Below are 12,980 nucleotides of genomic sequence, written 5' to 3'. Positions count from 1 at the left end.
ACTTGTGTGTCACAGTGACAGCCATGCACCTCAGTACGACACGTGTCCCTACATCCATGTGACACAGCCCCACAGGCCTCAGGCCACTGTGAGAGCCACACACCTTGAACCCACCCGTGTGCTGACTCTCCATGCAGCCCCCTGACAGTGACACAGCTTCAGATCCCTGCATGAGAGCGCCTCACAGACTGATGTCTGTCCATCTGTCTGTCCGTACCACAGGTTTACCTCAGACTCATGTACCTCCCTGAGGGTGACAACGGCCTGCCTGCATCCCTCTGAGGCGCCCATTACATGCATGCCCTGGGGCTGTGCACTCCTCACAGTTCCACCGCCTCTGTCAGCTGTGCCTGTGTGCAAGGGGACCGTGAATGTGAGGGGACCGTGCTTGTGTGGGGTGCTCCGTGAGCATGTGTGTAAGGGGACTGTGTCCTGCGAGGAGTACAGTGTGTGGTGTGTGTGTGAGGGGACTGTGAGTGTGAGAGGTGCTATGAGAGCGTGTGCGTGTCTGTGTGTCGGTGTGTATGTCTGTGTGTCGGTCTGTCCGGACCGTGCGTGCGAGCGCGGCCGGGCAGGCGGCCGAGGCCGAGGCCGGGGGGCAGCGGCCCCGCACGTCAGCGCGCCGCGGGGCGGGCGGCGGCGGCGGCGCCCTTAAATGCGGGCGGCGGCGACGCGGCGCGGGCAGCGCGCAGGGCTCGGCGGCGGCGGGGAGCGAGGCAGCGTGAGGCGGCGGCTGCTGCGGCCACAGCCACCCTCCCACCCAGCATGTCGGGCACCCGGGCGTCCAACGACCGCAGCGGCCACCCCGCCGCCGGCGGGCTGAAGCGGGCGCGCAGCGAGCCGGGCGGTAACAAAGTGACGGTGGTGCTGGGGGCGCAGTGGGGGGACGAAGGCAAGGGCAAGGTGGTCGACCTGCTGGCCACCGAGTCGGATATTGTGTGCCGGTGCCAGGTGGGTGCCGAGCCGGCTCTTTCAGCCACTCCCTTGGCGCTTCCTCACCATGCGTTCCCTGCGGCTCCCGCTTTCCCCCGGCTCCTCTCGGCCCGGCGCTCTCCTCCCCGTGCGGGTCCCCTCTGTCCCCCGCTGCTCCGCCTTTCCTCCCTCCAGCGCTCTTTCCTTCCAGCTGCCGCTCCTCGCTCCTGCTTCTCTCCCTCCCCGCTCCCTATCCCCAGTCCCCGTCGCTCTCCCGCAGCCAGCGGCGGGACGCGAACGTGCCCGGGCGGGAGCCGTGTGCCGCACACACCCCCCGGGCCTCCAAATGCCACTCGGAAAGAAACAAGCCCTGAGCTATAAATATAAATAGCTGACCCCTCACGATAAGCGACACTGAATCCCGAGGTGCCGGCGGGCGGGGGCCCGGGGAGGAGCCGCTCCGGCCCTGGGCTGCCCCGGGAAGCCGAGCCCCGCGGCCCGGGCTGTGGTCGGGGTTGCGGGGATGTTCCCCTGCCTGTGCGGGGCTGGCTGGGTGTCTCCGGGCGTGCTGCTGCTCCGGGGAAAAGCGCTATGAGCCGGCCTGAAGGCCAGCCGTAATTAACCTCAGGAGTCTGCCAAAGTTTTACTGCAGGGGGTGTTTTGGATGGGCGGACTGTGTTCCCTGCAAAGCGGCTGGAAGTTTATTCTAAAAAAAATAAATACAAAATTGAGCATGAGTAAAATAGCGGGGAAAAAAAATTCATGTAAAAATAAGTAGAGTTGCATGAAAACAGGAAACATCTTGCATGACTTTGTTTATAGGTATTTTTGAGTTGAATAGATTGTAAGGATTCCCAAAACAATGTATTTGCATAATATAAATGAAATTAGACATGTAGGTGATTCCAAATAGAATTGTAGAATGGGTTGGAAGAACCTTAAAGATCATCCAGTTACAATGCCCCTGCCATGGGCTGGGACATCCTCCACTGGACCAGGTTGTTTAAAAGCCCTATCCAGACTGGACTTGAACACCTCCAGGGATGGGGCATCAATAATGGTAATAATTTCTAAAGAATGTTTTCAAACATTAGTTATGAACATATTAGACCAATGCAGCTAATATTCTGCCTGTTGTCCCCTTAAACTGTGTGAGCACATTAGAAAGTAGTCAGTTTAGTCCAGCTCAGCTGGTATGTACCATGAAATTTATTCTGCTTTAAAATTCATGATAGCTACTAAAAAGCTAGAGACATCCTTGAATCCAAGGTAATAAATCCAAGGACATTTTTCTAATTAAGTATATTATGTAAATAAATGTTATCATGCAGGTTAAATATTTAGAGGGTGGAGGAAGTATTTTCATTTGGGACATTAAACTCCCAAGATCTTGAATCACCTTGGGGAGAAGTTTCCTTGCAAAAGGTATCTAATGAATATGCATTACCAGGACCATACCTTTTTTTTTCATGTCTATTTCCCCCTTGCCTCCCCCAGTAATGTGTTACTAGGAATTTAAACTCAGGTCTAGGGATTGCTTTGGTGAGGAAAAAAAAAATTTAAAAGTTTTAGCTGAGGAGGAGCATTTCATAGAAGTCCCTGTCAAACAGTGAGTTCTCATGGGGTTACTGTTACTACTGCAAGGAGTCATGTTGGTTCTTTTTCAGGCTCAATTTTGTGGGGTGCCCTGAAGCTGTTTTCAGGACAGCTCTGCTGTCCATCCAGCAGCTACTTTGGCAGCGTGGCCCCCAGGTGCAGCCTCAGGATGCCCTGTGAAGGATGCAGGAGTGTGTGTGTGAGCATGCCACAAGGGTCAGTGTGTGAGGGCTTGGATGGTTTAATGTGCTGCTGGGCACGTTGGATTGTCTTCCTGCAGCCTGAGGAGGCCAGCATGGATGGAAGGCAGGTGGAGCTAGAAAAGCACTGGGCTCTTTTCAAAAGAGTCTTCCCCAATACAGTGTGTGTGAGACTACAATAGCATTCCTGATACACTGGTTAGAAAGAGATGTCTTCAGGATGAGGGCCAACTATAAAGCATTTGAAAAAGAAAATATGAGTCATGATTTATTTTTGAGTGGCAAATATTATGTAACTTTAAAGAGGGCTGTATTTTTTTAATACTTCAATGGGTGTTTTGTGCATTTGGTAATTTTAATTGTGCCATTTTAATAATTTAATATTTTCTATTTTCAAAGCCAATCATGCAAGTAGATAATGGTGTATGATTTTTGCCTCTGTTAGAAGTCTGTTAAGGTTTAGTAAAGATATGCACATATTTAAGGATATGAAGAGTACTGATGAGTTCTCTCAGTGTGATAATGGCAGGTCATTAACTTACAGATGTAATCAGTTTGAGGAGCACTTCATTAATGCTGTGTAGTGCCATGAAAAAGCTCAGTGTTTGGACCAGAGTCTTGTTGCTTCACATTGCTCCTGGAAACTAAGAAGAACTTTTAGTGCCATAACACTTGTGTATTAGAAGCAATTTCTTAAACAAGAAGTACTGAATGACTGATTTATTAGAAATTTTAGACAAAATGTCAGGAAAATTTGCACCAGACTTTTTTGTTAGAATTTGATGATTGACAACATTATTTATTACCTGATGTCTTGTCCACTCCATTTTCTGAGACATTGATGGAAATTATGTTGAACAGCTTGTTTTAGTCCTCAGTGATAATGAAGTAGAGAAAGCTTGAAAATGAATATCTGAAAAACAGATTTTCAGGTCTTCTGAAATCATGTACCAGCTAGAGTTATTCTTCATCCCAATAGGATACTCTTCAATCTAACTTTTAAAAAGGTGAGGCTGCCCTCCTCTCTGTGTAGGGATTTAAATTCAGGACCAGATTTGAGTTTGAAAGGGGTTTTAACAAACAGTAATTCTCTAATGTTTCCATGAAAGGAAATAACTTTCATTAAATGTTTCTTAAGTATTTTAGTGTGTTTGGTGCATAAAAATAACCTGTGACATCTGCAGAGGTTGCTGCAGAGGAAATGAAATTCTATTTTCTAAGATACTAGAATAAAAGGCAGGCAGGTGAATGGCAATACAAGTCCATCACAGGCACAAGGGAAGCTTTTAAAGCATATTAAAAGAAAATTCTGCATTAAAACTCCAGCCTCTGTAATTTTCCTGAGCATTCAGAATTTCACATGAATTGATGACTTAATTTGTTGACCAGGGCTTAGATTATACAGTCTGAGTTCAAAATAATGAGTTCACCATTCAGTGACACAGAAATATGTGACATAATTTAAATATGAAATATTAGTTTGCCAGAAGTAATGGATTTCATTTCACCTTTATACTTGTAGCATTCTTTGTGAAAGAGGTTGTTTCAGAAAGGGTAAAAGATCTCTGAGTGCTCTTATGGATGATGCTGTAGAAAACTTTTCACAGGTTGCTTTCATTAAAATACCAGATACACAGGCACACAAAGCCATATAAAGAGGCAGAAAAGGTATTTCTAAACAAACTAATAACAGGGGGCTGTTAAGCAACTGAGTACATTTAATGGAGAACATCAAGAACATTTTTTCCTGTAAACTGCTCTTTCAGCAAGCAAAGAATTTCAGAAGAAAAACATAAGAAGCTAATATTTCTTTCTTATTGTGGCCTCCTGGGGCATGGAGCTGTCACATGATGCCATGCAATACTTTTAATCCCTGATATATTTTTAGGAAAGAGTGAAAACAAAGATTTCAGAGGTAAATATTTCATTTTGATGTTTCTTTAAAAAAGAGGGTTTGCGTATTTGTTTAAATCTTTTAACTAAGAGAATATTCTGACATAAAGATGGGAGTTCACTTTCTCTGTAGCCTCTTAGCATATTGTCAGAGTATCAGATGAAGTAATTTGGGTGCATCTAACAAAGGAAGAGAGCTTTGGTGTTGATCAAAACCTGATTTCAGATTGTGACTTTTTTCTGTGGTAGCTCTCATTCCAGATGTACCCTTCTCACATCACCTCATTGCTTGTTTTGTGTCTACCTTCAAAGCTAGAACTGGTGGGTGATGTTAGCTACCAGGGTTTTAATTAGCTGATCTCTCAGATCAGTTTTGGAGTATGATCAAAGAGTCACCTGTCACAAGTGCCAAGGGCCAAGGTGGTGTGCTTCCAGAGGGCCTGCTTGGACTAGAGCTGTTCCTAAAAAGTCACACATCATAAGTTCTCAGTTAACTGAGGCCAGCTGCTTGTCATGCAGTTCTAGCTGTTTCCTTAAGGTGAGACTATGTAAGGTACACTGTAAGGATAACTTTTCACTAAAAATGCCCCATAAACTTGATAAATTCAAAGGAAAGGAAAAATTTTCCAAAAGCCTAAGGTGAAAGACAGGAACACTATTGCTCCTAAGTGTGTAGAGGCCCTATGATAATCACCTCTACCTGTCACAGGTCACATCATATTACTGAATAGATGTGTAAACCAGGTGCCACACCAGTGCATACCTTTCCTCCTTTCACATCATCACCAGCAGCAGTGATTCAGCAGCAGTTACTAGGCCAAGGCAGTTTTTAAGAAATTTTTCAAGGTGTCATTCGGTGCTGCTGTTCCAGTGTGCCCACGACAATTCTGGATGTGTCAGTCCTATGACAATTCTGCCTTCTGGAAATAATCTGTCTGATGTTATCAGCATTCCCTTAAGAAGTGACTTGTAAGGAGAAACACCAAATAGTAAGAATGTAATTACATTAAGAGCTGTTATTAGATTTCCTAAGCTTCTCATATTAAACTTTCTGTTTTGAACAAAATATGCAGTCCCATTTTAAAATATTTCTTCTATCAAGTCTATGATTTCAGGTTAAGAATTGCTTTATTTTCAAAGATCATCTGATCTTTTGAGGCATATGGACAAAAATTACAGTTGATGTTAATAGTGAAGAAAAGCTGAGGAGGTTGAAAAGGTCTTTTGTGGTTGAGTAGTTCAGAGTTCCTTGGACTGAGACGTTTAACCAGGTCATAAACCAAGGGTGTGGAGTGGTTTATTTTCTCTATGTAGTGGATGTTAGCAAATAAGTTTGAGAAGGTTTTACCAGTAAGAAAATCCTGGCAATGTGTTGGGTTTGAGGAAGCATTGCAACGTTAGGGAACAATTTAAGCAAGGGTGAAGGGACGAGCCCAATGCTTCCATACACATAACTGTTGTATATTATTGTAGGTTTCTCTATTTCCTTGTGTTAGTGTTTTAATGAATACAATGTAAATTTTGTCTGTTTCAGTAACAGTGCTTTGAGGAATGCAAAGGAAAATACTGTGGGCAAGCAATTGAATAATAAAAGCCAAGCGTGGCAGAAATGGCAGCCCAGTAGTTTCTCTGGGTGCTTTAGGTGCGAGATGGGGAGGTTTCCTTTGTTCCCCTGTTGCTGCTGACAGGGCAGGGGAAGCAGCCACACGTTGTTGTGACTTGTCCCTATTGATCATGGGCTACTGGAACTGTTTGCAGTAGGGATTAAATTAGGGCAGTTTTATGTGATGATTGTGTGGAGTTACAGGACCCTGTTTGCTGCTGTTTTTTTCTGTGTTTTTTTTTTCTGTCATGTGTTGCTCTCCTTTCAATGAGATTTAACTGTCATGTTTAGTGTAATTTTTCCCTACAGGATAAAGTAGCATGGAAAGGCTTTAATCTCCTAATGATTTAGTGCTTGATGATCTTCAGTGAACAGATTGATGACCTTGAAGTCATGAGTGTACAGTGACTGCAGGTCTGTTGTTTTTGATTTCCCAAATGTTTGGGAAGGTTGATAACCCACTTCCATGTACGCTCATACAGGCTTCTAAGTCATTTTTTGCAAGATTCCCTGCAAAAACACAAGCAGGTGTAATTTCACTGTTCAACACAGGAAAGGATTCAAGTGTGAGTTGTCTCTTTAGTACAATGAAGTAGTCCACCCTTCCAAACTTGAAATTTTTTTTGTAGCAATCTGTCACTTCTGAGGTACTTTATCCAATTTTATTTCTCATTATGCTTATACATACTTACATGCCACACTATATCATTTTAAGCTCTAGAACAACATGGTGACACTGCTATTTTAAACTAGCCTTTCCTTTGGGCATCAGCAAGATCATCTCAGGACCACCAGGATTATAAATACTGTATGAGAAGGTCAGGTTTAAAGTTTCCAAATCTCCATAAGAAAGCAAGCTTAATTTCCAATCCCCTTTATAAAGCCTGATGAATTTATTATCCTCTACAAGCATCAAAAGAAAACAGCTGAAAATTAAACTGAAATTACATCTGTTCTATTTCATTCCTGTTCTTAACTTGTTTACAGATATAAGAAAAGTTATGTTCATATCCTTGGATCGTATTACTTCCCACAGGGGCGTGACTATGCTTCTTCAGCAGAGAGAATTAAAGACGAGCAGACTTATCTAGGTTTTTTATGTTTGGTTTTCTTTATTTCAGTATTCTGCTAGCATAAGAATATTTTTCCACTGTAGCATTTTCTACCAATACACCTTGAATTTATATTCTTTGCATCTGTTGCTGAAGTAAATATGTATTTTGTTGTATAGTGATCTGTTGTGGTATGTTGTTTTGATGTGACTTGACAAAACAATTAATTCAGTTTGAGAGAAAATAACCAGTGTGTGAGTGTCTAGTTTGCCTACACTGTTTGAAACCTGAGTTGAATTAGACTTGGCTTTTCCAGTTGCATTTTTCAGATGCTTAGGAAGACCAAGGTATCTGTATAAGTTAGGGTCATTTTTTTGTAGTAAAGAAATAATACCACATTATTGGTGCAGTATATGATATAGGGGTTTTATTTGTAGGGTTCTACAAATAATTTCATGTTCCTTTAAAGGGTCAAAAATCTTGCTCAGTTCTTCTCAAGAATGTTTGTGTTTATAATAATACTAATTATCTCATGAGGTTTTAGGTGGTCTCTTCCCATGGGAATTTGGGAGTTTTTGGAAAGAATGCTGTTTTACTTGGGACAGTGGGATCCTATGAATTTTGCTCCTTCTTTGAGACAGCAAAGGGCGACACTTGAACAGGGCAGGAGTCAGAGCAGTTGTATGCAGAGTTGTTTGTACTTGAAGTCATTACTGCAACATAGTCTCAGGAAAGAAGAGTCAAACAAACTAGATTTGGCTGAGGGTGGTTGGGGTCTGGAGATAAACTTGCAACTCAGACCAGTTGTTTGTCACCACCACAGCTTTAAAAATCACTGTTGCCTTAGTTCTTGTGGTCTTAAGGATATTTCTGAATATTCCCAACCCACCTATCCCCAATGGGTTGAGTTAAAAAATAAAAAACAAAGTTATGGTTCACCACTTGAAATTTGAATAGGATGTTACTTGGCAATAGTTAAACTGGAAAAAAAAAAAAAAAAAACAAAAAAACCTTCCAGTTTTTACAATCTAATTAGGGAAACTAACAAGCACCTATGGCAACAACCTTCCAGCTGGAATGTGCAGCACTTGCAGTCATTGTCAGAAGTGTTCACACACAGGTGATTCAGTGATATCCTGTTGAAGGGTCTACATGTACAAAGCAGTTAATGTATTGCACTTGTCTGACTGGATGTTTTCAATACCAATGATGCTCAAACGTCATTTACAATGGTGTAAATAACAAGAAATCCCATGAAAGTCAATGCATCTATATTATTATAAAGTTCATGTCAGAGCCAGTCATGCTGGTAGCAGTTATTAGCTACATTTATTCAAATTAGTTCCAGGCAGTTGCTGATGTAAGTTATAAATCGCCATTGTTAATTAAATTGTAAAGAGAATAAACAGTTTATATAAGAATGTTCCTTCTTGTTTATTTGCATTAAAAATGCTATAATAAACTAAACAAAATTACTCAATTCTGGGAACAAAACAGGAGTATTTTGTAGCCTGCTTGATAGTATGATGAGAGAGGTACCTGGCCTGCAGATACAGTTGAATTTCAGAAATGTTTTGCTCTGTTGATGGTTGGAATTTGTATTACTGGGACACTTATCATGAAGAGAGAGATAAAGGAGTCACAGCATTTGTTTTCAGATGAAGGCTTCCCAAACTGCTGGTTTGTGGCTGGTATTTCAATTCATAGATTATAAATTCATATAATGATGCCAGAGGGGATCATCTTGTAATCTTGTCCCTGTACCAAGGACACAGTATTCTAGTGGCAGTTGCATGACTGCCAAAAGGAGAGGTAATACAATCTTTCTACTCCTACTTGATATTCCCATTTATACACGCAAGGTTTGCCTCAGGCATGTCAGCCAGTACTGAAACTGTGTTCAGATAGCCCCATGTGCTTCCTAGCACAGATATCTCCTTGAACTACATTTCTGTTGCTAATTTGTGTATTTAAAACCTGGTTGTGACATTTCATGCATTCACTGCATGTAGCAGTAGCTAAGGAGCTCTGTGTGCTGCTGGTGTGTCACACCACGGTGATTTTGGCTGCAGATCTTCAGTAACCAGTTTCTGTTATTTCCCCATTGTTAACTGGAAGAGGGTGAGACCTCATCACTGTGGGACCCATCAAAAATAAACCTATTTCTTGTTCACACTCTAGTTACAGCTTGAAACAATCATCTGGTTTTAAGGTTTTTATGTGATCTAATGGCTTTTCATATGAATCCACTTAATGAAATTGTGTTCAGGCATTGTGAGGAGCACTGAGCAAATGAGGGATGTGCCAACCAGGAGAGCATCTGGTAGCACTCCTCCACACTACCTGCCTGGCAAGACAGACAGAAGCACATGTGAGCATCAGGACACATTTCCTTCCTGTTCTAACACGTATCATTAGGCTAACTGGAGAATTGAGTTCCTGCTGCAGGTACTGAACAGCCTCACTGCTGCTCTCAAATGAAATTCACTGTCTTGGGATGTTTTGGCTGCAGAAAATAAAGAGATAATTTTAAAAACAATACAGGCCAAAAGAGCAGCCTTTAAGCAGTTTGGGAAGTGGGTTTGTTTCTTCATGGCTTTTGTAAGTTCTACTGTGAAGACAATGACTGTCCTCTGGCAACCTGTTCATAACAATTATCAGTTCCCTGGTGCTGTTTATGCCAGCTACAATTGTTAACACTGGTAAAATATAGCTTCTCAGTTTAGTGTATTGATACAGTTCTGGTGTTCAAGCACTCTGGAACTGTAATCAATGTACATCAGTACATCAATCCAATACCACAAGTAGATGAGTACATAAAAGCTTGGAAATTGATTTTTTTTTTTTAAACAAAATGTTGTACTGAAAAAAGACTGTACAATGTTACATGGTGTAGTTTAGTTCCTCTAGCTCCTTCTAGTACTGGGACAATATGTAATTTTACACTTGGATTATAAAATTTCAGAAAATATAGATTAAAATCTTACAGAAAAAAAATCAAATTTTATCTGAGTACAATGTAATAGTTTTTTAAAATTATTTAAATAAACCTCAGACCCCACTGTGTCTATGGAAAGGACACACTCTGGAGCAGAGGAAGTGTGTGAGGAGTGTATATGGATGCCACTGGAACAGCTGCTGTCATGATGCCTTCCTGGGAACAGCATTTCCTACAGCAGAATGGTTTAATGGCGATGCCCAGACTGCACAGCAACTTATTTCTAGCCATACCATCATTTCACAATACAGATTATGCCAAAATGGCACTGATGAATAATCTATCAGAAGTTGTTGCCATAACATTCCCTTGGCTGGAGACATTTTTTTAAGATCTGCAGAAAATAACACCTCAAGAGACCTAGGAACCTGCAAATGGTTGAAGATAAATAAATTTCAGGTGGGTTCAGTGCTGCATGGCAGAGTCTGGATATTAAATGGAAGTTTATGATGTCCTTGTGTCTGAAACAAGGGCCAAGCAGAGGCTCCAAAAGGTTTTTGGCCCAAGAGGAAGGAAGCATCCTGAGGGTCCAGACAGCACTGTCACTTGGTGTGTTAGTGTTCACAGCACTTTAATGAAATACCATTTGAGGGAAAGAGGGGAGCTCACACAGTTGCAGTGTACCAGGCAGTTCTCTGCACCTTCAAATGTGTAGTCTTCAAATAAACCCCATATAAGATTTTTAGGTTCACTTATATTTTGTTAGGTGAAGAAGTGGCTCATACAAGCCATATATTGACCCTAAAAACTGGAGTAAAATTAGAAAAGGAGTGGATGTCTTTAATATCTCAGCTGCTAGGCTGCCAATATGCTGTTAGAATATCTATGTGACTGAACATGAGAAATTACTGAGATGACCAGATAATAAACAAAATATCTCATCAGATATTACCAGTGTAATGTTTTGCAAGTGTGGTCATGTCTCTTGGGTAATTCAATGCTCTGCTACCACTCCAATTATATTTATAAAAGTATAATTAGTTGAGCTGTAGAAATATACCTGGAAAACACTTGTTTAGCAAACACAGACCAACAGGAGCAGTGCAAAATGTAGTTCCAGAGATGTCAATACTAGTTTTTAATTGGAGGAATGCTACTTTAGGTGGTTTGTCACTGAATTTTTGATGTGTGTTATCTATCCAGAGGGACTGAAACCGTATCAGAGATTTTGGCTATTAGAGGATGTACAATATCTGATGGTGTTTCTGTGCTGCAGCATTTTTTTATGTATGCCAACTCTCACAAGCTGCCTGATTAACATCCCTTTTTAAGCATTTGCTAAAGAAAGAGCATTTGTCCGGGTGTCAGTTGTTCAGGAAATTTTCCAAAAGCATAAACTGTCTTTCATAAGCATTTTCATACTAGTGTGTCCCACCTTTTGAAATTTTAGGATACAAGAAAATACCTTTGACTAAAATTTAGGAATGCTGTTATCTCAGATTGTGAGTCCTCAAGCCTGACTTCATTTGTTCATGTTGGTTAAGAAAAGCAGAGTATAACTATAGCATTAGGACAACAAATACTTTTGAAGCAGCCTGGTTCCTCATTTTCTCAGGAAAAGAGGAAATTGTTACTTGTAGTAGAGATTAAATTGGTGTTAAATAATGGAGTTAATTCTTTTAAAGTTTTCATCTTGCCATTGTCTATAGGTGAGCTGGAAAGCTGGGAGTCCCAGAAGAAGGTTCTAGCTTTTTTCTCAGCCTGATAATAAAATAACCAGAGTTTCAACCAAAGCAATCCACCTAAGTCAGACCTCTTAAATATCATGTAAAGTACTCTCCTGCCTGATGAATTAACATTCTAGATAATTGAGTGCTTTTAACTAGATCCAGATTCCTACAACTGATTTATTATATCTGAGAGGCAAGAAAAATAGCCAGGATTCTCTGGACAAATTATAACTCTGCATTAGCAGAACATTTTGAAATCCTTCCCATCCCAAGGATGAGCTATCCATCAGTTTTTAAGTCAAATGAAATCTGTGTGTACTATTTTTTCTGTTCTAACTCCTCAGCTCTCCCTTAGCAGCTTATCTGTTTAAAATTAATTGTTGAACTCAAATGTTCTGGAGCATAAAAATTCTTTTTATGATGTTTGCATATGTATTTCCTAAGGTTCTCCATCACACTGCTTTTTGTAAACCATAGTTCTTATTTTCTTAATGTTGTGCTTCAGCATTTATCCACATTTTGAAAGGATTTTTACTTGCCATTTTCCTGTGGTTTACATACAAAAAGGCAAATGAGTAAATGAAGAATAAATTAAAACTCAGGAATAAAATGGGGTTCTAATATTCATTTTCATAAATGACTCTTCTTTCTCCGGGTTTTCATGCAACTCCACTCATTCAGCCACACTCTATTTTCTGCAAATTACCAGTGGCAGTCTCAGTTCTCCTTCCAGGAGATGCCCTCTTTCTAGACAGTTTAAATCATTCAGTTCTTGTGCCAAACCCACAAAGATTTGTAATCATTTGGGAAAACTAAAGGCCTGTAGCACCACAGCACATGAGTAGTCAGGTTTCAACCTTATCAGTAGTAAACAAACTTACATTAAGACACAGCAGGAAAAAACCACTAAGCCTGCTGAGAAAACTGGACCTTTAATTCTTAATATTTCAGGTCAAATCAACTCATGACCTTGATCTGCTCACCTCTTTCTAAGTTTCTGTGTTGCCACATCATTCTCTTTTAAAAGAGTTTGTGGAAAAGCAATTTAGTAAGGAA

At 41.0% G+C, this 12,980-nt stretch overlaps 1 protein-coding gene across 1 annotated transcript in view; it reads left to right on the top strand.

The window, feature by feature from the left end:
* The first annotated feature begins 656 nt into the window (after window positions 1-656).
* ADSS1 (adenylosuccinate synthase 1) overlaps window positions 657-12,980 on the top strand; it is a 28,576-nt gene continuing 16,252 nt past the window's right edge. The window contains exon 1 of the mRNA XM_071426312.1: window positions 657-951. Coding sequence (XP_071282413.1) covers window positions 766-951 — 186 coding nt within the window. The 5' untranslated portion in view covers window positions 657-765. The remainder of the gene's footprint in view (window positions 952-12,980) is intronic.

This window comes from Agelaius tricolor, unplaced genomic scaffold (assembly GCF_023055355.1).
Source record: "Agelaius tricolor isolate 1412-34295 unplaced genomic scaffold, bAgeTri1.0.p SCAF_5, whole genome shotgun sequence".
Taxonomy (NCBI): domain Eukaryota; kingdom Metazoa; phylum Chordata; class Aves; order Passeriformes; family Icteridae; genus Agelaius; species Agelaius tricolor.
Note: the sequence above shows the minus strand (reverse complement) of the source record. Positions and strands in the feature narration are given on the sequence as shown.